The 24,343-nt window shown below is 52.0% G+C and overlaps 1 protein-coding gene across 2 annotated transcripts; it reads left to right on the top strand.

Moving 5' to 3' along the window:
• The first annotated feature begins 3,414 nt into the window (after window positions 1-3,414).
• On the top strand, window positions 3,415-19,826 carry PLVAP (plasmalemma vesicle associated protein). Of its 2 annotated transcripts, none has more exons than XM_032315151.1 (6): window positions 3,415-3,902; window positions 11,437-11,533; window positions 11,640-12,325; window positions 13,945-14,002; window positions 14,153-14,231; window positions 19,055-19,826. In XM_032315151.1, the coding sequence occupies exons 1-6, from the start codon at window positions 3,534-3,536 to the stop codon at window positions 19,059-19,061; spliced, it is 1,296 nt and encodes a 431-aa protein (XP_032171042.1). In that variant the 5' UTR covers window positions 3,415-3,533; the 3' UTR covers window positions 19,062-19,826. The 2 variants fall into 2 exon arrangements, with proteins under 2 accessions (XP_032171042.1, XP_032171034.1); XM_032315143.1 differs by having other exon boundaries at window positions 3,417-3,902; window positions 11,613-12,325.
• Window positions 19,827-24,343: the final 4,517 nt, after the last annotated feature.

Below are 24,343 nucleotides of genomic sequence, written 5' to 3'. Positions count from 1 at the left end.
GGATGACCCTCCAAGGGAATTCAGAGGGGCTCATGTGCAGAATTTCCTGTGACTGTGACAAACTGTTTTCAGGAAAAACCCAAGTGCTCACATCAGGACCAATGCATTTGACCTCATGCGAATCCAAAGACCTGTCACTGGCTTCCTCCCGTGGGGATTTTTGTGGCCAGGGACACAGGCAAAATGTGTTCGGAAAGTCTGTTTTTAGAGATTTTAGACACCGCTGGCAGGAGTGTTGAAGGAAACCACCTCTGGAGGACACAGTGGTGACCAGCTGTCAAAAATCTAAGATAAAAATGCTTTGGAACCCAGCAGTTTCATTTGTGGGGATTTCATATCAACTCTGATTTTGTTGAGCGAAACAAAACATTTAAAAACTGTCTAAATGCCCATTGATAATTATTACGGTAATGTCTGTGGTGAAAACCTCCGCATCAGGCAAAAGGAATCAACAAATCTTAAAAACAGCATGTTAAGCAAAAAGACAAAGTTTCATCATTACTTTTTCCATTTAAAAAAATCTAGCTAATATAACAAACTATTCAAAAAAGAAACACTGCTAATCGAAGATATGAGATCAAATTACCAAAAAGAGATAGAATGTTGCTTTTGAGCTTGATACCAACGTTGTTAGGGTGTACATTCAAACCCCTGCTTCTAGGGAACCTGTGTGGCTCAGTCCTTTAAATGTCTGACTCTTGATTTCAGCTCAGGTCATGATCTCAGGGTCATGAGATTTAGCCCCACACGTGGAGCCTGTGATACTCTCTCTGCCCCATCCACCCCTGACCCCCCACACACACTCAGGCAAATGAACTCTCTCTAATTAATTCATTCATTAAAAAATAAGGAGCACCTGGGTGGCTCAGTCTGTTAAGCTTCTGCCTTTGGCTCAGGTCATGATCTCAGGGTCCTGGGATAGAGCCCCGCATTGGGCTCCTGGCTCAGCAGGGAGCCTGCTTCCACTGCTCTCTCTGCCTGCCTCTCTGCCTACTTGTGATCTCTACCTGTCAAATGAATAAAATCTTAAAAAAAAAAAAAAAAGAAAGAAAGCGTATACTTTAAATAAATAAATAAATAAAATAAGACCACACAGGTGGCTCAGTCAGTTGACCATCTGCCTGCGGCTCAGGGCATGATCTCAGGGTTCTGGGATCAAGACATGCCTCCCATTAGGCTCCCTGCTCAACAGGGAGACTGCTTCTCCCAATCTCTCCGTGTGTGCATGCACTCTCTCACTCTCTCTCTCTCAAATAAATCTTTTATCAAATAAATAAATCTTTTAAAAATAAGTAATAAATAATAAAACGGTTTCTTACACTGTGACACTCAAAATTTTACTCTTGGATCTAGGGTGGCTTTTTAATTTTCTGGGGATTTATGGTTGCCTTTCTTTTTCCTTGACAGCAGATGTCATGCTCATATACACATATAAGCAACACCTTCAATATATCGTGAAGAATAGACAGGATCTTAAGTGCAAACCAAGACTGTCACACCTACTGGTGCCGGCCCAGGCACTGGCCGCCGTGTCTGTGGATCTCCACTGGACTCATGTTATCTAGGCTATAAACCCAACATGCTATTTCCCTCCCAGTGTTCCCACAGGCCCGAAGCACACTACTTGGAAGCAGTGTCCCTCCCCCGTATATCGATTTCTCATCCTGGCATCAGAGGCTACACATGATCCAGCCTCTCTCACCTTAAAAAAATTATCCTCATTTACTAAGGCCGAGTGTGTGCCAGACACCGTGACAAGCGTTTCTTAAGTGGCTATGTCGCCTCCACTTTCGACAAAAGAAAACTGTGGCTTAATTAAGGAAGGAAAATCATTTGTCTGAGATCACACAGGGGTCGGTAACACAGCTCGGAGCTTAAATCCAGAGCCTGCGCTGAAACTATGTATTCACTCTGCCTACATGGTCCCCGTTAACAAAGATGCAAGATGTCCTCCAGGCACCCTGCTCTGGGGACTCTGGGTGGGCCTGGCCAACCTAGAGAAATAGCTGGTTGGGCACCACTTGCAGCCCCCAACCCTCCTCCCTGCAACAAGCCTCTGGGAAGGGTCCGGAATCAGGAATCCGCTGGGTAGCTGCAAAGGCCAAAGGTCAGACAGGGGTTTCCTGCCTACCCCTGGGAACTTCCTCCTTCCCAACCCAACTCCTGCCCCCGTGATGAACACCATCCTAGAGGACCCCTCCCCGCTGTCAACCACCCCCCATTCCATTACCCTGGTTGATGGGGGGGGGTAAGTCCCCAAGCAGCACCGTTCACCCTGCTGTGGCCCCCACAAGCAGTGTACAGTAAGGGTGTTCTTGTCCAGCATCCCTTCCATCTTCTGGGCCCTTTCCCCTTAGCCCCCTTTCCCCCTTAGCCCCCATTCCTCCCAGCCTTGACCTCATGGAGCTAGGGGCTGTGTCCCACTCTGCCTCCCTAAGACTAAGGGTCCCTTATGGGCAGGTCTGAGGCTGACACCTCATCCAGCATGGAGAGTTTTTCTGGAGCTCCTGGTTCCTGGGGGATAGGCAGAAGAGGGCGCACCCAAAATCCTTTGCTCCTTGGTCCCCAAAGCCCCTTCACATCCACCTGGGGGTGACCCAGCGTGCAGTTCAACCCCACCTATCTAGCACTTCCCATTCACCATCTCACAGAGTCCCGAAATAACACTTCCAGCAGGAAATTATAGTAATAACAAAACCACAAACCCTCTCTTATGGGCCCCCTCCCTGGCTCTGTCTCAGAACAGCACAGGGAAACCAATCTCACGGAAGGGGAAACTGAGAACAGACAGGAGAAACCCCTCCCTCGAGCTCAGCTGGGTCAAGCCTGCTCGGCCAGCTCCAAGTTCACTGCCACCTACGCTGCTCCCGGAGTACTTATGCAGCACTTGTGTGAGCAGGGCCGCGGGTGACACCTCAGGGAGCCTGAGCCGTGGCCGTCCACGGGTCAGCCCTTTGGGAAGCCCTGATGAGCTCCTTCTGTATGCCCAGCTCTGGGCCAAGCACTCCACCTGATTTAGCTCGTGAGGCGGATGCACATCCGTAGCCAGTCCACCGAGAGGGAAGCCCAGCTCTGTGAACTCACAGCGCGAGACCCAGGGACGGTCCCTTTGCCTCCCTGTGCCTCAGTTTCCTCCTCCACTCCACAGGGGTCGATGACAGGAGACAGTATGCAGCCAGTGCTGAGAATAGTGAGGATAGTGCTTGGCACGGAGCAAGGGCAGGTGGGGAAACTGAGGCTCCGAGGAGCCAAAGAAGCCCCCCCAACCACATCACCCAGCTGGTGCCCCACCCAGGGACTATCAGAAACCCAGCAGCGCCACGGCCCCTCCCTTCACAGCCAGGGTGGGAGTGTTGTGATAACCCACAGCCCCCATTTCCTCCTGGTCAGGAAGGAGCCAGGCAGAGGAAGTATTAAGAGGAGTAATATAAACACTCCCCCCCCCCGCTCCATGGCAGGGTGAGCACAAGGGGCAGCGGCCGCCACCCAGCGCAGGCCAACCAGCAGAACAGCACCGCGGGCCCCAGGCAGAGATGGGCTTGGCAATGGAGCACGGAGGACCCTACTCTCGGGCAGGGGGCAGTCCGAGGGACTGCTGGTACTACCTGCGCTACTTCTTCCTCTTTGTTTCACTCATTCAGTTTCTGATCATCCTGGGCCTCGTCCTCTTCATGGTCTATGGCAACGTGCACGTGAGCACGGAATCTAACCTGCAGGCCACCGAGCGCCGGGCCGAGAGCCTGTACAACCAGGTCGTGGGGCTCACGGCCTCCCAGGCCAACCTGTCCAAGGATCTCAACCTCACCTCCCGCGCCAAGGAGACCATCTCGCAGATGCTGCTGGGCGCCCGCCGTGACCTGGACAGGATCAACGCCAGCTTCCGCCAGTGTCAGGCTGACCTGGTAAGGCCGCGGGCCAGACGCCTGCCCTGGGCGCTCTGGACAGGTCCCCCTCCCCAATCTGAGCTCCGGTGCCTTCGTCCAGGAGCCAGAGGCAGTCATAGACCCTCTGTGTCATGTGAGGAGCCCATGTGGATAAGCCATGCGTAGTTCGTTAGTACAAGAATGTCCCATACGATATTGGGGATACACTTATCCTAAAAGAATGTAGTTACTATCTTTTTTTCTTTTAAAGATTTTATTTATTTATTTGATATAGAGAGAGAGAGAGCACAAGCAGTAGGGAGAGAGAGAAGCAGACTTCCCTCTGAACAGGGAGCCAGATGCGGGGCTTGATCTCAGGATCCTGAGATCATGACCTGAGCTGAAGGCAGACGCTTAACCAGCTGAGCCACCCAGGCACCCCTGTATTCACTATCTATCTGCACTTTTTTTTTTTTAAGATTTTATTTATTTATTTGACAGACAGAGATCACAAGTAGGCAGAGAGGCAGGCAGAGAGAGAGGGAGAGAGGGAGAGAGGCTCCCCGCTGAGCAGAGAGCCCAATGCGGGGCTCAATCCCAGGGCCCCGAGTCCATGACATGAGCTGAAGGCAGAGGCTTAACCCACTGAGCCTCCCAGACGCCCCTCTATCTGGAACTTAAGTTTCACTGGGCATCCTGGCTGTGGATTGGCAGCAGCCCTGGGCCCATGAACTCCTCCTACACATAAAGCATTCAGAATGTGCCCGCACATACCAGCAACATTAAGAACTGGCTAAACAAAAACTCAGCACTTTCGGTGCTTACTGAGGAAGAAGTATGAACAGTTTCCATTTGCCTTGTGCTGGGTGTCCACTTTAGAAGTATCTCATCATTGAGTCCCTTGAGGTAAGGAGAAGTTCCAAACCCTTTTGAGGAGGGGGAAGTGAAAGCCTGAGTTGGGGAAGGCAGCTTGGGGGCTGGGGGCAGGGCAGAGGCGGGCGGCCCCAGGGAAGGGTCCTGGTGGCACTCCCGAGCATCTAGAAGAGACTGCCCCCTTCTTGCTCCCCCAGCTCATGTCCTATGCCCCTGGCAAGACAATCGCCCGCTTTCTCACACATGTGCTTTCTCTGGGAGACCTTGAGGCTGGGGCTGCATTCCTTGGGTCTCAGCAGAATGGGGTGAGCGATGCGAGGGCCAGAGGGGAAGGCTGGATGGAGGCAGCCTCAGTTTCCCCCCACATGCTGGCTGAGGTGGGGGGTAGGGGGAGAATGGAAGGAAGAAAAGGCCTCTGCTGGGGCCTCAGACCACCCAGCCCTCCCTACCGTCCAGGAAAGACGTGCTCTGCCCCCCTCACACCTGCCCTGAGAAGGTTGATGTCTCCCTGTCTCAGATCCCAGAGCAAGGTGGGTCCCCTTCAGGTCCCCAGAATAAGTCAGGTCCCCCCTTGGATCCCAGAACGGGGTTGTGTTTCCCTTTGAACCAGCTTCCAGGCCAGGACGTGCCCCCTCAGACTTCCCAGTTCCCCAGGAATTGGCCCATTTCCATCTTCCAGGAGACACACAGTGGTCTGGTCCAGGGGCTATCAGGAATTCTAAGATCATAAAGTTTTAGATACTCACACACATCCCAGGACCCTAAACTGCCCCCATCGTAGAATTTTAGAAACCCAAGAGTATGCATCTTTACAAATATAGCATTTGAAAATCACAGTTTGTTTGTTTGTTTGTTTTTGGTTTCTGGTTTTTTTCTCCTTCGTGTTGACAAATTTCTCTGGGCTGGAACCTCTTGGGATTTTCTCCAAGGCCACTGGAGGTTCTCTAGTTTCAGGGTGCATGCTCCCCACCTGGGAGTACCCCCTACCCCTACCCATGCCACGGCAGCCCCAAGTGTCCAAAGGTAGCCGGTGAATCTTGGTATTCCCTAGTCCTGGCCATGCTAAGAAAAGTGATTTTTCTTTAATTCTCTGCTGGGGCAACTATACTTCTGGCCCCGAGATCCTGGGAGTGAAAAGAGAATTTAACTCAGTGATTTTTTTAAAAAGATTTTATTTATTTATTTGACAGAGAGACACAGTGAGAGAGGGAACACAAGCAGAGGGAGCGGGAGAGGGAGAAGCAGGCTCCCCGCTGAGCAGGCAGCCCCATGTGGGGCTTGATCCCAGGACCCTAGGATCATGACCCAAGTCAAAGGCAGATGCTTAATGATGGAGCCACCCAGGTGCCTCTAACTCAGTGCTATTTTTAGGGTCTGCTCCACCCTGCCTGGGTCAAGCTGCTGGGACCCTCACCTGGCACTTGGGGTCCAGAAGGAGCACCCAGAGACCTCCTCTTTTCGCTTCCTCCACCAGGAAGAAAGCCTCTTTCTCATTTCATTTTTGGATCCGACGCATGTTATCGAAGCCTCCAGATCTTCTTCTTCGGTGGCTTTTTTAAAGCAAAAGTCACTAGAACGTCCAGAGCGATTCCTGCCTTCCCCCTGAGCCCAGGGCATTAGCACACAACCCGCTTCCAAAGGAATAAGGACAAGGAATGACAGAAAGACAAACCCTTCACATTCTGCACTGCTTTATCTGTTATATTTCTGCAGAAGGTTTCTGCTTTTGTTTTTAAGATATTAATTAATGGGGGCTCCTGGGTGGCTCAGTGGGTTAAAGCCTCTCTGCCTTTGGCTCAGGTAATGATCCCGGGATCATGGGATCGAGCCCTTCCTCGGCTCTCTGCTCAGCAGGGAGCCTGCTTCCTCCTCTCTCTCTGCCTGCCTCTCTGCCTAGTTGTGATCTCTGTCTGTCAAATAAGTAAAATCTTTTTTAAAAAAGATATTAATTAATGAATTAATTAATTTGACAGAGAGAGAGAAAGAAAGAGAGAGAGCACAACCAGGGGGAGCGGCAGACAGAGGGAAAAGCAGGCTCCCAGCTGAACAAGAATCCTGATGTGGGACGCGCGCGATCCCAGGACCCTGGGATCATGACCTGAGCCTAAGGCAAACACTTACCTGATTGAGCCACCCAGGTGCCCACTGCAGAGGGTTCTGTTCCAAAGCCTGGAAAGCACACCTTGCAGCATTGTAAGAACTTCCTTAAAAAACAGCTTTATTGGGGCACCTGGGTGGCTCAGTGGGTTAAGCCTCTGCCTTCGGCTCAGGTCATGATCTCAGGGTCCTGGGATCGACCCCCACATCGGGCTCTGCCTCTCTGCCTACTTGTCTCTGTCTGTCAAATGGATAAATAAAATCTTAAAAAAAAAAAAAAAAACAGCTTTATTGAGGGACACCTGAGTGGCTCAGTCAGTCAAGCCCAGGGAAGACACAAGGGTACCTGGGTGGCTCACCAGGTTAAGTGTCTGCCTTTGGCTCGGCTCATGATCCCAGGATCCTGGGGTCGAGCCCCAAATTGGGTTCCTGCTCAGTGGAGAGTCTGCATCTCCCTCTACCTCTGTTCCTCCCCCAACTCATATTCTCTATCTCACTCACTCTCTCTGTCAAATAGATAAATAAAATCTTTTTTTAAAAAATATTTTATTTTTATTTATTTGACAGAGAGAGATCACAAGTAGGCAGAGAGGCAGGCAGAGAGAGAGAGGAGGAAGCAGGCTCCCCGCTGAGCAGAGAGCCCGATGTGGGGCTCAATCCCAGGACCCTGGGATCATGACCTGAGCCGAAGGCAGAGGCTTTAACCCACTGAGCCACCCAGGCGCCCCAGATAAATAAAATCTTTAAAGGAAAAACAGTTTTATGGAAATATAATTCATATGCTCTACAGCTCACCTAATTAAAAGTGTATAGTTCAACAATTTTGAGCACCTTCACAGAGTGATTCACAATTGATTTTAGAACATTCCATCACTCTGGAAAAGAAACCCCATCCCCATGAGCAGTCACTCCCCAGCCTCCCCCTCCCCCAGCTCCTGGCAACCACTGCTTTCTGTCTTTATGAATTTGCCTGTTCTGGACGTTTCGTATAAATGGGATCCTACAACAGGAGTCATACTAAATGATGTTTTTTGTTTGGTTTGGTTTGGTTTGGTTTTTAATTTTTTATTTATGTTAACATATAATGTATTATTAGCCCCAGGGGTACAGGTCTGTGAACTGACAGGCTTACATACTTCACAGCACTCACCATAGCACATACCTTCCCCAATGTCCATCACCCCACCACCCTCTTCCTACGGCCTCCCTCCAGCAACCCTCAGTTTGTTTTGTGAGATTAAGAGTCTCGGGACGCCTGGGTGGCTCAGTTGGTTGGACGACTGCCTTCGGCTCAGGTCATGATCCCGGAGTCCCGGGATCGAGTCCCGCATCGGGCTCCCAGCTCCACGGGGAGTCTGCTTCTCTCTCTGACCTTCTCCTCGCTCATGTTCTCTCTCACTGTCTCTCTCTCAAATAAATAAATAAAATCTTTAAAAAAAAATTAATTAAAAAAAAAAAAGAGTCTCTTACGGTTTGTCCCCCTCCTGATCCCACCTTGTTTCTAAATGACGTTTTGAAGGTTTGCCCACATTGTAGCATGTTTCATGGTTTTGTTCCTTTTTATGGCTGAGTAATATTCCATTCTGTGGATGAACCTCATTTTGTTCATTAACCCATTAATGGACCCTTGGATTGTTCCCATCCCTCAGTGATTGCTATAAACATGTATGTGAAAGGTTTTTTTTTTTTTAAGATTTTATTTATTTATTTGTCAGAGAGAGTGAGCACAGGCAGACAGAGTGGCAGGCAGAGGCAGAGGGAGAAGCAGGCTCCCTGCTGAGCAGGGAGCCCGAGGTGGGACTCGATTCCAGGACGCTGGGATCATGACCTGAGCTGAAGGCAGCCGCTTAACCAACTGAGCCACCCAGGCGTCCCTAGGTGAAAGTTTTTGTGTGGACCCATGCTTCAGTTTCTCTTGGGTCTCCACCCAAGAGTGGAATTGCTAGGTCACATGATAATTCTATGCGTGACATTTTGAGGAACTGCCAGACTGCTCTCCAAAGCGGCTGCCCCATTTTACATTCTAACCAGTACCATCTGGGATTTCTCATTTCTCTTCATCCTCACCAATCCTTGTTACTCTCTGCTCTTGTTTCCCCCCATCATTTATAACCATCCTAATGGTCAGAAGGTGGTATCTCCTGATGGTTTTTGTTTGCATTTCCCTGATGCGTGGTGATGGTGAATATTTTTTGATGTGCTTGTCAACAGCGTGTCTATCTTCTTTGAAGAAATGTTTCAGATGCTTTGACCTTTTTTCAATTAAGTTATCTCTTTTTTTTTTTTTTAAGATTTTGTTTACTTATTCATTTGACAGAAAGAGAGAGAGAGAAAGCATGCACAAGCCAGGGGAGTGGGAGAGGGAGAAACAGGCTCCCCACTGAGCAGGAAGCCCCATGCAGGGCTCGATCCCAGGACCCTGGAATCGTGACCTGAGCCGAGGGCAGATGCTTAACCAACTGAGCCACCCAGGCACCCCAAGTTATCTCTTTATATTGATCCATAAGAATTTACTTTTATATATTACGGATACTAGTCCTATCATCAAATACATTCTTTGCAAATATTTTCTCCCATCTTTGGTTTGTCTTCTCCCTGTAGAGTTGGCACATAATGTTATGTCAGTTTCAGCTATATGATATAGTGATTCCATAGTCTTTTCCCTTGATAGAATCCTTTAAAGCCCAGAAATCTTTAATTTTGATGAAGTCCAATTTATCTGTTTTTCTCCTTGTTTGTGCTTCTGGTGTCACATCTAAGAAACCATTGCCGGGGGAGGGGGGAAGCAACTGCTCAGCAGGGTGTCTGCTTCTCCCTCTCCCTCTCCCTCTGCCCCTTCCCACTGCTCTGTGCTCTCTCTCTACCAAATAAATGAATAAAATCTTAAAGAGAGAAAGAAAGGTACCATTGCCAAATCCAAAGTCATGCAGAGTTAACCCCTCTGTTTTCTTCTAAAGAGTTCTATAGGGGCGCCTGGGTGACTCAGTGGGTTAAAGCCTCTGCCTTCAGCTCAGGTCATGATTTCAAGGTCCTAGGATCAAGCCCCACATGATCTCAGGGTCCTGGGATTGAGCCTCTCGTTGGACTCTCTGCTCAGCAGGGATCCTGCTTCCTCTCTCTCTCTGCCTGCCTCTCTGCCTACTTGTGATCTTTCTCTGTATGTCAAATAAATAAATAAAATCTTTTTTTTTTAAAAGATTTTATTTATTTATTTGACAGAGAGAAATTACAAGTACACTGAGAGGCAGGCAGAGAGAGAGAGAGAGAGAAGGAAGCAGGCTCCCTGCTGAGCAGAGAGCCCGATGCGGGACTCGATCCCAGGACCCTGAGATCATGACCTGAGCCGAAGGCAGCGGCTTAACCCACTGAGCCACCCAGGCGCCCAAAATAAAATCTTTTTTAAAAAGAGTTCTACAGTTTTAGTTCTTATATTTGGGTCGTTGAGCTACTTTGAGTAAATTTTTTGTATATGGTGTGAGGTAGGGGTTCAAATTCATTCCTTAACATGTGGCGATCTAGCTATGCCAGCACTATTTGTTGAAAAGACTCTTTATTTCCCCCATGGAATGATTTTGCAACCTCTGTTAATTTTCTAGGGCTGCCTTACTAACAAAGTACCACAAATTGGGTGGCTTAAACAATGGAAATTTATTTTCACACATAAACGAGGTCAAGATGTGAATTTCTTTGGAGGGTTAGGAGGGAAGAATTGATTACAGGAGCGGGGCCCACTCCTTGCCTTACAGATGGCCACCTTCTCACTGTGTCTTTGTGTCATCTTCCCTCTGTGGATTTCTGGGTGTCTAAATGTCCTCCTATAAGGACACCGGTCATATTGGATAAGGGCCCACCCTAATGACCTTATGTTAACTTAATCACATCGTTAAAGATGCTATCTCCAAATACAGTCATATTCTGAGGTACCAGGGGTTAGGACTTCCATTTATGAATGGGAAGACACAATTCAATTCCTAACAGCATCCTTGTCAAAAAGAAGTTGACCAGGGGCACCTGGTTACACATCTGCCTTCAGTTCAGGTCATGATCCCAGGGTCTTGGGATCGACCCCTGCATCTGTTTCCTTGCTCAACAGAGAGCTGCTTCTCCCTCTCCCTCTGTCCTTCTCCCTGCTTGGGCTCTCTCTCTCTCTGTCAAATAAATAAATAAAATCTTTAAAAATTAAAAAAAAATAAGAAGTATTATTAGCATATAGTATTAACTGTAACAACTTTTAAAGATCCAGCCAGCAGGGTGGGTTAGGCCTCTGTCTTCAGCTCAGGTCATGATCTCAGGGTCCTGGGATCGAGTCCCACATCAGGCTCTCTGCTCGGCAGGAAGCCTGCTTTTTCCTCTCTCTCTCTGCCTGCCTCTCTGCCTACTTGTGATCTCTCTGTGTCAAATAAATAAATAAAATCTTTAAAAGAAAAAAAAAAGATCCAACCAGCATCCCCTATATAGGAGTCATGCCCTTGTAAACTGGGCCAACCCAGGCCAACCGCGTGTGGGATCTGGGGCCCCAGCCCAGAGGGTCTGGGCAAACCAGGAGCAAGGGGGACCCACGGGTGCTGGACGGTGAGCTCTGTCTTATGCCCCCTCCCATTAGATGACCTATGTGAGCAACCAACCATACATGGCGGCCATCATCTTGAGTGAGAAGCAATGCCAAGAGCAACTTAAGGAGACCAACAAGAGCTGCAATGGTGAGTGGTCTGGTCTGGGTAGCAGGGCGCCAGTGTGCAACCCCCACCCTTTCAGAGATGTCTTGTCATGTCCCTATAGCTTTGTTCCTCATGCTGAACCATAAAGCCAAGACGCTGGAGGTAGAGTTGGCCAAGGAGAAAGAAGTATGCACCAAAGACAAGCAGGGTCTGACGATGAGCAAGGGAGTGGTGGAGGAGAAGCTGGCTGAGTGTGGCAAGGTCCAGAAGCAGCAGCAGCAGGAGCGACAGCTGGCTGAGGACCGCCTGCAGAAGGTGCAGGCCCTCTGCCTCCCACTGGACAAGGACAAGTTTGAGATGGAGCTGCGTAACCTCTGGAGGGACTCCATTATCCCCCGTACCCTGGACTCGATGGGCTATAACCTGTACCATCCCCTTGGCTCAGAAATAGCCTCCGCCCGGAGAAGCTGCGACCAAATGCCCGCCCTCATGAGCACCAAGGTGGAGGAGCTGGCCCGGAGCCTGCGGGCTGGCATAGAGCGTGTGGCCCGCGAGAACTCGGATATCCAGCGCCAGAAGTTGGAGGTCGAGGAGGCCCTGCGGGCCAGTCAGGAGGCCAAGGAGAAGGTGCAGAAGGAGGCCCAGGCCCGGGAGGCCAAGCTCCAGGCCGAATGTGCCCGGCAGACACAGCTCGCCCTGGAGGAGAAGGTGGCACTACGGAAGGAGCGGGACAACCTGGCCAAGTCGCTGGAGGAGAAGAGGCAGGAGGCAGAGCAGCTCAAAATGCAGCTGGCCGTCAGCAACTCCGCCCTGGACACCTGCATCAAGGCCAAGGTGGGCTAGAGGGCACCGAACTCAGGTTGCACTGGGGTCAGGTCTGGGGGTTGTGTTGGTGGTGATGTCTTAGGGCGTTGAGGTGAGCTTTGCAGTCTAGGTCTGGTTACTTACCGCACTTGAGAGTGTCAATGACACAGGATTGGGGTTGAGTTTGGAAGAACATGGAGAAAGGATTAAGGATTGGGATTGAGTTTAGGGTGCCTGGTGGGCCTCCAGATTGGTTCAGGGTAAGGACGGGGGATTCATGGAGGGTTGGTGTCGGGGTAGGGAAGTGTCTGAGTTGACAGATCAGGAGCCATGGAGTGGGGGTTGGCAGTGAGACTGAAAAGTAAGGCTGGTCTAGAGGAAGGCGTGATGCGAAGCAGGGCTTGTGTTTAGGTGAAGGTGAGTTCTTAGTGACCGCCGTGTTTAGGGTTGGTTTGAATTAAAGTTAGGGTTCCATCGAAGATCACGTGAGTCTTAGAATTGGGGTTGTGCTGAGTTTGGATTGTGGGGAAAGGTTGAAAGTCAGGCCAGGGGTCATGTGCAGGGCGACCAGTGAGTTTAACACTGGGTGCAGGATCTCAGTGGCTTCTGTTCGGTTGAGTGGAGCCCCCAAAGTTGGAGTTGAAGCTCAGCTGAGCAAAGGTGACTGGTGGGGCTAGAGATGATTAGAGGTTTGGGACCAAGGGTGGATTTAGGATTTCATGGGCATTAGAATTGGGATTGGTGTTGACCATAGGTTAGGAGTTGAAATTGATTGGGGTTTGGGGTGGCTGACTGAGGGTTGAATTGGGCTGGCCTCGGAATATATTTGAAATGAAAGACTGGGTGACCCTGAGTTAGGGTAAGGGGACCTGGAGAGGGGTGAGGGTCAGGGCTGGGTATAGAGTAGAAACTGCACAGGGGCTCATTTTGGAGTGGGGCTGGGTTGAGGTTCCATTTGAGGTAAAGTCTAGGGTCTAAGGTTGAGTTGGAGTGAGTGTGGTATTGGGAAAGTGTTTCTGGGTGGCCGTGGTGGCATCCAGGGCTGGGCTAGGGGAAGGAGGCTCGGAGTGCTTTTTTCATGGCAGCCAAGTCTAAGGAACGGGTTGGGGTCCGAGTTGGATGTCAAGTTATGACCTTTGATCAGGTTTGTCATGGGGATTGGGTTTAGGTCAGGGTTTGAGTCTAAAGAAAGTGCTGTTTTCATGTTGGATTTGGATTTTAGGTGATTGAGTTTAAAGCTGGCTTTGGATTTCAGGTTCAGGGTCATTGGAGAGAAGGCAGCGAGTTTACAGAGTGAGTCAGCTTCAGCCTAGAGTGGAGCTGGGTCCCGTGTTGGGTGGATGGACTCAGTTGGGGTCATGAATTGGGGTCGGGTTGGAACTAAGATTGTAGGGGAGACCGAGGTAGGCTCCAGCAAGCTCTCTGGGAGGCTTCCAAGGAAAGCCGGCTTCCAGAGTTCCCAGTCCCTTAAGGGCAGGAGGGTGCACGTACACCCGTTAATACGGGTATCTGTCTCCCGGGTCTGTTTCCCTGCCCTGGAAGGAACTCTGACCCATGCATCCAAGGGCATAAAGGAGCAGGAGCCTCCATGGGATTCTGGTTCAGGGGTCCTGACTTCTGCCAACCTCCCACCATCTTTCTTCCCACAGTCGCAGCCGATGCCTATGCCAAGACCTGTGGCCCCTGTCCCCAACCGCCAGCCCATCGGTGAGTGACAGAAAGCAGGGCCAGGAAGGCATTCGGGGATGGTCCTTTCTGCTTCTTCTCCCATCTCAGCCCTGCTATTGGGGCTGCTGCGCCACCCCTAGCCCAGGGTTGGGGCCGTGGGTTGAACCTGACCCCTCCCTCTCGCCACAGACCCAGCTGTCCTGGAGGAGTTCAAGAGAAGGATCCTGGAATCCCAGAGGCCTGCAGGCAATGCTGTAGCCCCACCCAGGTAAGGCACTGTGCAGACTGAGATGGTTCAGTCTCAGGGCGGCCGGGGAGGCTGGGAAGAGAACTAGGCGTGGAAGGAGGCTCGTCTCGCACTAGCTGCTTCCTTAACTGAGTGCTGGCTGTCTACCAGGCCCTATGCTGGGTCCTGGGGACATAGTCATGACTAAGACCCATGCAGACCCATTCATGGAACTCCCTCATTAAGGGGTGAAAGAAACAGCGAAGGAGCCATGAAAAGAGAGCCCAAGAGCCTACAGTTACGGGCGGCTTACTGTGAGTTCAGCACAGTCGGAAGCACTTCGCCAGCTTAACTCCCTGAACCCTCACGACCCTAATCAGTGGGCAAGCCACTGTCATCACCTCCCACTTTCCAGACGAGGAAAATGAGGCACAGAGAAGGTGTGCGCTGTGGCCCAGGTAACACAGCCGGGGAGTGGCAGAGCTGGGGACTCGAACCCAGGCTCTTGGACTCCAGGCCGGCAAGAGAGGGCTTCGGTGAGGAGGAGGCCTTTGAGCTGGAGGATGGGCCCAAGCTGGTCTGGGAAAGGGCAGAAGATACAGCGCTCTGGATGATGAGAAGAGCCAGGGTAAAGGCTCAGAGGCCAGGCTGGGGGATGGGGGTGGCTGGAGCTAAGGAAGGGAGGAGGGGGAGCAGCAGCAGCGCAGAGACCCCTCTGAGCCTCTCTTTCTAACCGCTACAAAAACAGAGGTCTCTGAAATCAAGGGCATGGAAACTCTTCGCTAACTGTGAAGTGCTGTCCACAGGCATGTAAAGCCAGGGGCTGGGGGTTGCAGCAAGGCGCATCGAGGCACATGTGCACAGACTCAGGTCAGGGCTCTGTGTCTGTACCCTGCCCCCCCGTGCCCCCTCCCAGAGTACAGCCTGTGCATCACAGGGAAGGTGACTCAGGCCACCGCCTCGAGAACATCCTGTTCTTCCCTCCCAGATGGTGGCTACGGTCCCCGCGCAGTACCATATCGCTGGGCAAGGAGTCTGGGAAGGGCACTGCCATTCACAGTTTAGGACCCTGGGCTCCGGGCAACACCGTGGATTTTAAGTCAGATTCTGCCAACCCCAAGCCTGTGCCTCTCCCATAGCTCTGTCAGCAAGGCTGTGGTCAGCCTGGTCTATCTCAGCCTGGGGACAAATTGACTTCCAGAGGGTTGTCTTCAAATCCCAGGGTGGGGGTAGTCCTCCACATCCAGCTCCATTTCCTCTATGGCTCCTCTTACATACGCCCTCTGACGGGGAGCTCACCTCCTCACAACACTTTCCCTTCCGTTCTGGATGGCTCCGTCTGGGAGAAATCCTTCAGCCTCAGGCAGTCCACGGGGAGGGAAGCAGGAGGATGGAGAGAAGACCCTGCTCCAAGCAAACAGTTTTCCTCTCTCCATCTTGGCCCAAAGCCAACATGGCAAGGAAGGAGGTTCTATTCTTATCCCCACTTTTCAGAGGAGGGAACTGAGGCCCCAGGGAAGTGACCAGCCTGGGGTCATGCGTCATTGAGTCAGGGCCAGAGCCAGGCTCCCAGCCCAGACCAGTCCCAGGTGGAGAAAGGGGAAGCTCTTGACATTGTTTACCCCCAAAGGCGTCCCTCCACAGAGAAAACAATAAGTACTTAAAGCAGGGCCCCTCCTGCTTCTCTCTGCCAGGTCTCAGGAAGGGACGTTGGCCCTCTGTGCTCCAGTCTTGATTCACCTTCCCCCTGAGAAAGTGGCCATCGGCTCTGGCTTGGCGTCCCAGTGAGGCCAGCTCCTGGGTGGGCTAGCGTAGGCAAACCACAGGCTGTAGAATCACATCATCGGAATTTTACATGCCTCCGGTCAGGGGCCAGGGCTGAGGTCCAGCACCAATCACTCAGCTCCCCCCACACCCTCTGATCAGGAGAGGGCCTTCCTTTTCCACTCTTACTCCTTCTGACCTTGATGCAGTCAGTCTCTGAGCTGCTAACATGCTCCCACTTACAGCTGTCGCCGCGATCCCAAAGCCAGGGCCAACCCAGGACCCTCCCATCAGCTGGACCAGAACACAAAGTCTTGGTTTTCCCATGGACCCTTTTAAGTCATTTTTTCTTGATGGCAAGTGCACTAGATTTCCTTTTTCCCTGACAAGACTGTGTCCTGTGGATATCCATTTCTTTAAGTTAAACACACACAAGTAACGTAAAGACAAATAAGTAAATACTGGTTTCGGGGCCCTGGGGCTGGATAAGGCAAGAGTTGTGAGGAGGTTTTAGAATATAGGTGAGGTTCTTCGGTGGGGTGAGGTCCGGAGCCACCAGCCAAGAAAGAATTCTTTTTTTTTTTTTCTTTCCTAAGATTTATTTATTTGACAGAAGAGATCACAAGTAGGTAGAGAGGCAGGATGAGGGAGAGGGAAAGCAGGCTCCCCTCTAGGCAGAGAACCTGAGGCAGGGCTCCATCCCAGGACCCTGGGACCATGACCCAAGCCGAAAGGCAGAGGCTTTAACCCACTGGATCCATCCAGGTGCCCCAAAGAAAGAATTCTTGAGATGACTTTGGTGCAAAATGGTGGTTTTATTAAAACAGGGGGACAGGGGCGCCTGGCTTAGTGGGTTAAAGCCTCTGCCTTCAGCCCAGGTCATGATCCCAGCATCCTGGAATTCAGTCCCTCATAGGGCTGTCCCGCATTAGGCTCTCTGCTCAGCAGGGAGCCTGCTTCCCCCTCTCTCTCTGTCTGCCTCTCTGCCTACTCGTAATCTCTGTCTATCAAATAAATTTAAAAAATAAATAGATACATAATTAAATTTTTTTTTAAATTAAAACAAAACAAAACAAAAACCAGGGGGACAGGAGCCCCGAGCAAAAAGAGCCGCTGTACCAGGATGGGGAGGGGTGGCTGGTTATATACTTGGGAGCTGGGTGAGGTCAGGAAAAGGGAGGTTTCAGGAGGATTTTCGTATGCTAGAGAAGACCCTCAGGATCCCGGAGGCCTGGCCGTTATCAAGCCAAGGTTGGCTTTCCCTCTGCCAAAGCATTCACATTTAGAGAGCTGGGCAGCTTTCTGGAAGAAGGTCCCACAGGCCCCACCCAGGGGCAGGGGCAGTGGCAGGGTGTCCCGCTGGTGCTTTGTCCTCGCCTAGCCTTCTCTCCTTCAACAACCGTAGCATGGAAGTTTGCAGATGGGGAGTCCGGCCCTGACTCTGAGCCGGCCACACAGCGAGTGTCACTCAAGTTCATTGCCACCACGATTGTGATTTGGTTCCTTTATTCAGCCCATTTGTGTCTGGAGCAGCTGCTGGGTGCTGAGGACACCAGGAGGAATAGGCAGGGGTCTAGTGGGGCTCCCGGTCCAGCGGGGCAGACGGAGGGTAGACCAGATGCCTGAGCTCTTGTTGTAGGGCCCCTTGCTGGTGGGCGAGGCAGAATTGGGATGAGGCAGTGTGAGGATAGAATTTTCCACAGGAGGCCAGGCAGGCTTCTCTGTCCTGCATGCGGGGGATGCGGGTCGGGGCAGAGAACTAGAGGGAGGGGTCGTGGGGGTTGGGGTGTCCCTGGAAGGGCGTACCAGATGGAGAGCACAGCCCAAGCCAAGGCCCTGAGACAGGGCTGGGCCTGGTGAGGAGGTGGTGTGGCTTGGGCAGAGCGATCCAGGGGGTGAGTAGGAAGTGGGGGGGGTGCGGGGGGGGCGGTGCGGGTCACACAGGGCCTGTGGCTGCGGTGACAACTTTGGGAGCTTTGGGACAGCAGTGAGCAGGGAAGGACGTGACTGGACTCAGGGGTCCATAGGCACCCTTTAGTCGCTGCTGGGGGGGTGAAGGCCACAGCCAAAGACCAGGCCAAGAGCAACTGTGCTGGTCCAGGCAGGTGATGATGGGGCCTTAGGAGCCTGGTCTCTGAGAAATGGCCAGGGACCACTCTCTCCCTCGCCATCTGGCAGGCAAGAGTGGGTGAAGGATGGATATACGACAGGGCAGGAGCCGGGTGAGTCCTGGTCAGGCTGGAGCCAGCAAGGGGGGACCAGAGCCACCCAAGGAACGTGAGGCCATTTGGCCCCAGGGAAGAGCCGGGGAAGGAAGGGAGGGGGCCAAAGGAAGCAGCGCTTGGCTGAGGCCCCCTCCTCCCCACCAGGAAACAGCCTCTGAGCCAACCCCTGACCCCTCACGGGAACCTTTGCGAGGCCAAGGAGGGGGAAGGGCATTCCAGACCGCCTGCTGGAGCCTGCAGAGGGGGGCCGGGGGTGGCAAGCGAGGCCTCCTGAAGTCTTAGAGGACTCTGGCAGGACTTGAGTTTCGGATGAGGAGGACTGGTAGGGACAGAGTGGGCGGAGCCTTGCATGCCCTGTAGAATGGATCTGGCTTGTCTGCAGGGCACTGGGGAGCCAGGGAGAGTGTGTGAGGAGAGAGAGGCAGGCTCCTTGGAAAAACCCTCCTGGGAATGAGTAAGGGGCTAGCCCTGGCGGGGGGCGGGGGGAGCTAGTTCTGTGGAGACAAAGGAGAGAAACTGAGGCCCTGTCTGGGGGTGGGGTGGGGGGTATGGACAGGGGCTTTGGGGCAAGCTCCCAGGGTCTCTGGGGCTTGGGGAAGCAAAGGTAAAAGTCCGACAGGCTGCAGCCAAGGTCTGGAGCCCAGCAGGTGGCTGCTCTGACCGCTGTCTCTTCATCTGTGTACCGAGGAGGCCCACATCTCAGGCCCACCCTCGCAGGGAGGTTCAACAAGGAGGAGTCTGAGGGGAAGGCGGCCCCCAAAAGAGCCAAAGAGTCCTTGGCGGCAACACGGGGCCTGGGGTGGGAGGAAGCAGGCCCGGGCAAGGTTTGTCCTTCTGTCTGTCTCACTGACCTTTACCATCTCCTTCCTGTCCTAGTGGCTGAGGAGGCTCCAGGCCCTGGGGACCGAGGTGTGGCCCCGACCGGCCAGTCTGCGGACACGGCGTGGAAGAGACGCCCATGGCGTGGACCAGCAGCCAGGGCCATGGCCACAGCCGGCCGAACTCCCCGCACACTCGCCAAAGTGGGTGCCCTTGGCCTACACCCCACACTCATCCTTCCCCGCACCCCACCACCCCCTCTGATGCTCTCTCACAGGCCCACACCGGCACCACGCAATCCCTCGTCCGCAGACACTGCAGTGGTGTCCCCTGTGGATGCAGTGACATCACACAGACACAGCCGTAATGTCACACACTGATGAGGCGATGGCAGGGAACACGTCGCCCACAGATACAGAGCACCGACATCACGCACACACACGGTCACACCTTCTGCCCAGCCCTTGCCGGATGTCACAGTCCTCCTGCACGCAGGGGCCCAGGCGCTCACAACAGCCCACCCATCCCCCAACCCATACCCCTGCCACAGCCGCCCTCCAATCTTCTGGTCTTCTGACTCCTCATCTCCATCTGGGGCCTAGGGAAGTGAAAATGGGAAGACATTAGCCTCCATCCCCCATCCCGCCCCTCCCGGCCCCCAGGAGAGTCTCCAGGCTCCCCTGCCAGACCACACCCAAGCCCAGGGCAAATGTCACCCACTGACCCCAGCATAGGTGAGGGCGGCAGCCCCGTCCCGCTCCCCCGACTACCCAGCCCTGCCTGTGGCCTGTATTAATGTTAGTGGCACTAAATAAATACTGAATCCTTTCAAAGACTCCGGAGTGGTGATTTCTGCTTTGAAAAGACAGGTCCTAGCAGTGCGAGAGAGAAGACCTTGCAAGCTAAAACTCTACCCCCTGCCCCCAGCATGCCCCCCGGGGCCAGAAGAGCCTGCAGCCTGGACAGAGTCCTCGGAGACACCAGCTTCCCTCAAAGCTCTGAAACCACTTTTTATATAACTGCTATTTGGGGCACCTGGATGGCTCCTTCAGTTAAAAGGTTACCTTCGGCCCAGGTAGTGATCCCAGGGTCCTGGGATCGAGTTCCGCATCGGGCTTTTTATTCAATGGGGAGCCTGCTTCTCCCTCTGCCTCTGTTGCTCCCCCTGCTTGTGCTCTCTCTCTCTCAGACAAATAAATAACATCTTAAAAAAAAAAAAAGGCAGTTTCTTAGAAAACAGGTTGTCCATCTGTGGCTTTCATCTTCCTAAGGTTTGCAACGATTTCCCCCAGCCGTTGCTGAGGCAAATGAGCCTGTCATGGACTAGAGGAACACCTCCTCTCCAGAACGGCTCCAGGAACAGTGTCACTAAAGGCTCAGGGCATTTGTTTTGTCTTCTTTTGTTTTGTGGTGAGACAAGATGTCAGAAAGGGCACCAGGGTCCAGCTGGGAACTGCTTCAACATACTGATCACTAAATTTGTGGGGAAAAACAGGAAAAAGTGCATTAGAGGAATACAGGAAAATCCCACTGAACCCATTAGACCAGGAAAAAGAAAAAAATTTAAAAAGCCATAATACCTACTGCTAGTGAAGATGTAGAGAAAGGGCATTTTCCTACAGGACTGGTAGAAACACAAATCTCATCGTAACCCTTCTGGAAATTAGTTTGGTGATATTTCATTAAAGTAAACGTGCACAAATCCTTTCAACTCAGCAACCCCATTTCTGGGATTTTATTCCTGAGAAGTAAGAACTCCAAGAAATAAAGCAAATACCCATCAGTAGAAAAGCGGCCTAAAAATTATTATCTAGAATCTCAGCTTGTCATTTGCTGTCTCCACTCCAACCCCCCACCTTCCCCATAGCCCCAGCCTTGATTCCCTCCCAGTCCATCCCCCGGGACCCTAGACAGGGAGGGGATGACTCACAAGGAGCCAGGGCTGGCAACGCCACGCTTAAAGCAGCCTAGTCAGGAGGGACAAAGGAGCGATATTTCCTGGATACGGAAACTCGGGTGAGAGACGCCTGCTGCAGGAAACACTCGGCTGGGGCCCCGCCAAGCCAGGGCAAGGGGGTCAGCCAGGCCAGGCCGCCCAGACGGGCCAGTCTGCAGGCCCCAAGGAAGCAAGGACATCCCTGACCCTCAGCCTACTGGCTGGGCAACTGGAGATTTGGAAAGCAGGATGACACCGGCCCGTCCCAGCAACCACAGGATGTCTGAGTTTTGGGTTCAGGAGACAGACCTCTCTGAATCCAAATCTTGACTCAGTTGGTTTCAGTCTCCATTTTCTCATCCGAGAAATAGTCATTCTGAACTTTCTGGACTCGTGGGCACAGGTCTGACTTTTGGTTGGTCTCTTCCTTTCAGAGTGTCCTAAGATATCATCCCTCCAGCTAGCTCCCATGACCAACCCTGCTGGTCCAGAGAGACCTTTCCATCATGGGATCTGACCATGTCCCTCTCTAGTTCACATACCCGCTGTGGCTCCCCATTACCCTGGAAACAAAGTCCAGTTCCTCAGCTCTCTTGTGTCCCCCCGCTGCCACCCCCCACCCTGCTGCCCTCACCTCCAGTGCAGCTCTTGTGACCAGCTGTCTTGGACCTTTAAATCTCTGGCTAAAAACTCTCCTTAATTTGTGCTTTCAGACTAGAATGGCTTTTTCTTCTTCCTCCAAGGCCCGCCCCCAGGGATCCCTCCTCCAGGCAGCCCTCTTGATTGCCCCAGGTACTGTCCTTGCTCCTGCAGGGGGCATCCCCATCTCCATCCCTGACCATGTATCTCTGACTCCCCCAGGTTGGTGGCTCCCCTGGGGGCAAGCAGGGATCTGTCAGGGAGCAATTTACACACCACCTCCCTGACCTTGTGGCCCAGCCACCGGGTGAGGTTCTGGCTCTTTAGGGATTTCCTGTGACCTCTATAAATAATCCCCATGGCTGCTTCCCACAAACCACCTCACCCTTCTTGGAAAAAAGGGAACGTAGCCAAGGACCTCAGTCCAGCTGTGGGCCAGGGCCTGGGGGAGGCGGTTGGGGCCCAGGCATCCTACCCTAAGAGCGTCTCTCTCCCCACCCAGACGCTACTCACCCCTCCCCAAAGCCCTCTGGATCCTCCTGATGTGGAGAACAACTGGACAGCCAGCCCTACTAAACCTATGGAATTGTGTCTCTCCTCTGGGCCTGTTTGTATTCCTGAAAAATAGATATAATAACAATGTTCATGGGCTCAGCTCACCGAGTGACCCTTTCCCTCCAGGAGCCCCCCGTGCTGCATCAGCCCCAGCTGCTGAACAAGCAAACAGATTGGTAGTGATTTATTGCAATGAGGTCCTTGAAGACACAGGCTCAGGAGCCCCCCCTTTGGTTGGAGGGGTGGTATTCTAGATGCCTCCTGAACATTCTCTTCATACCTTTGGTTGGCCCTGGATACCTCCCAGCCTCTGCTCACAGGTGCCCTAAAACCCGAGAGCTTGTATCTTTGATCATTAGAGAGGTAGGACTCTTTTTCTGATTCTGGAAGGGATTCTGACCCTATTTAAGATTGTTTCTGGGGGTGCCTGGGTGGGTCAGTCCGTTAAACATCTGCCTTCGGCTTGGGTCATGATCTTGCGGTCTTGGGATCAAGACCCTCAAAGGCAGGCTCCCTTCTTGGCAGAGGGCCTGCTTCTCTCTCTCTCCCTCTGTTGCTCCCCCTGCCTGTGCTCTCTCTCTTTCTCTGTCAAATAAGTAAAATCTTAAAAAAAAAAAAAAAAAAAAAAAAAAAAGACTGTTTTGCCTGTGGCAAGGGACGTTAACCATTCACCAGCTGCCGGGTGGGTATGGAAGCCTGGATCCCAGGGTCCACAGAGGGCGGAGCTTTGATGGAAGCTGCCGGGACCTTCGTTTGTTAGAGGAGGGCGCCCTCTGCTGGTTGGTCACCAGCATATCAGGCGCCCCTGAGTCTCAGAATCCAAGGCTTCAACACTAATTCAAAGAGACACATGCACTCCTGCGTTCACAGCAGTATGCTGTACAATAGCCAAATCATGGAAGCAGCCCAAGTGTCCGCCAACAGATGAACGAAGAAGATGTGACGTATATATACGCAATGGAATATTATTCGACCGTGAAAAAGAATGAAACCTTGCCATTTGCAACGACATGGCTGGAGCTAGAGTGTATAAGGCTAAGTGAAATAAGTCAGAGAAAGACCAATACCGCATGATTTCAGTCATATGTGGAATTTAAGAAACAAAACAAATGAGCAAAGGAAAAAAGAAAGAGAGAAATCAAGAAACAGGCTTTTTTTTTTTTTTTTTTTAGATTTTGTCAGAGAGAGAGCAAGCAAGGGGAGCAGAAGGCAGAGGGAGAAGCAGACCCCCTGCTGAGCTAGAAGCCCAATGCAGGATTCGATCCCAGGACCTCGGGATCATGACCTGAGCGGAAGGTAGCTGCTTAACCAACTGAGGCACCCAGGCGTCCCCAAGAAACAGACTTAACTACAGAGAACAAAGGTCTGGTTACTGGAGGGGAGGTGGGTAGGGGGAGGGGTGAAATGTGTGATGGGGATTAAAGGGTGCACTTGTCATGATGAGCGCTGAGTAATGTATGGAAATGTTGAAGCACTATATTGTACACCTGAAACTAACATAACATTGTATGTTAACTATACGGGAATTAACATAAAAAACTGAATAAAAGAAAGCATCCAAAAAAAAAAAAAAAGAATCAAAGTCCTATTAATCAAGATCTTCCCTCTCTTCCTCCACCCATCTCCCTCTTCTCTTCCCTGCACTCACTGCTTCACCCCTACAGGCCACCGGCCACCTCGATATTCCTTGAATACATCATGATGTTCCCACCTCAGGACCTTTGCACATGCAGTGCCCTCTGCCTGGGATATTTTCACCAATCTCCTCCATTTGGCTTCCTTCTCACCATTCGGCTCTCAGTACCAATGTCACCTCTGCAAGGCACCCTGCCCTCACATCCCTGAGCAGGCAGGTCTCCTCTTCAATAAGCTCACACAACAGCCATTAGACCTCACCATCAGGAACTAGGTCTCTAACGCGGGCAGGGGCAGCACTTGTGACAATTGGTCCCCTCTGAGTCCCCAGCATCCTGCACTTGGCCTGTTGCATAGAAGGCCTACGGCAAACTCAGAATGGAAGCCTGAACAAACCCATGTGCAAATCCCAAAGCTGGGGTTGTCCAGCAACTAAATAATTCTCTGAGCCTTAGTTTCCTCATCTGTAAAACTGTAACAATATACTTACTGAATTGTGCTGTTATGAAAACTCAATAAAATGATGTGTGTGATTCTAGCACAAAGCAGGTGCTTGGTAGGTACTGAAAGAAGGACTGCGT

The sequence above is a fragment of the Mustela erminea genome, chromosome 1 (assembly GCF_009829155.1).
Source record: "Mustela erminea isolate mMusErm1 chromosome 1, mMusErm1.Pri, whole genome shotgun sequence".
Taxonomy (NCBI): Eukaryota; Metazoa; Chordata; class Mammalia; order Carnivora; family Mustelidae; genus Mustela; species Mustela erminea.
The sequence above is the reverse complement of the archived record's forward strand: the minus strand, read 5'-3'. Positions and strand labels throughout refer to the sequence as shown.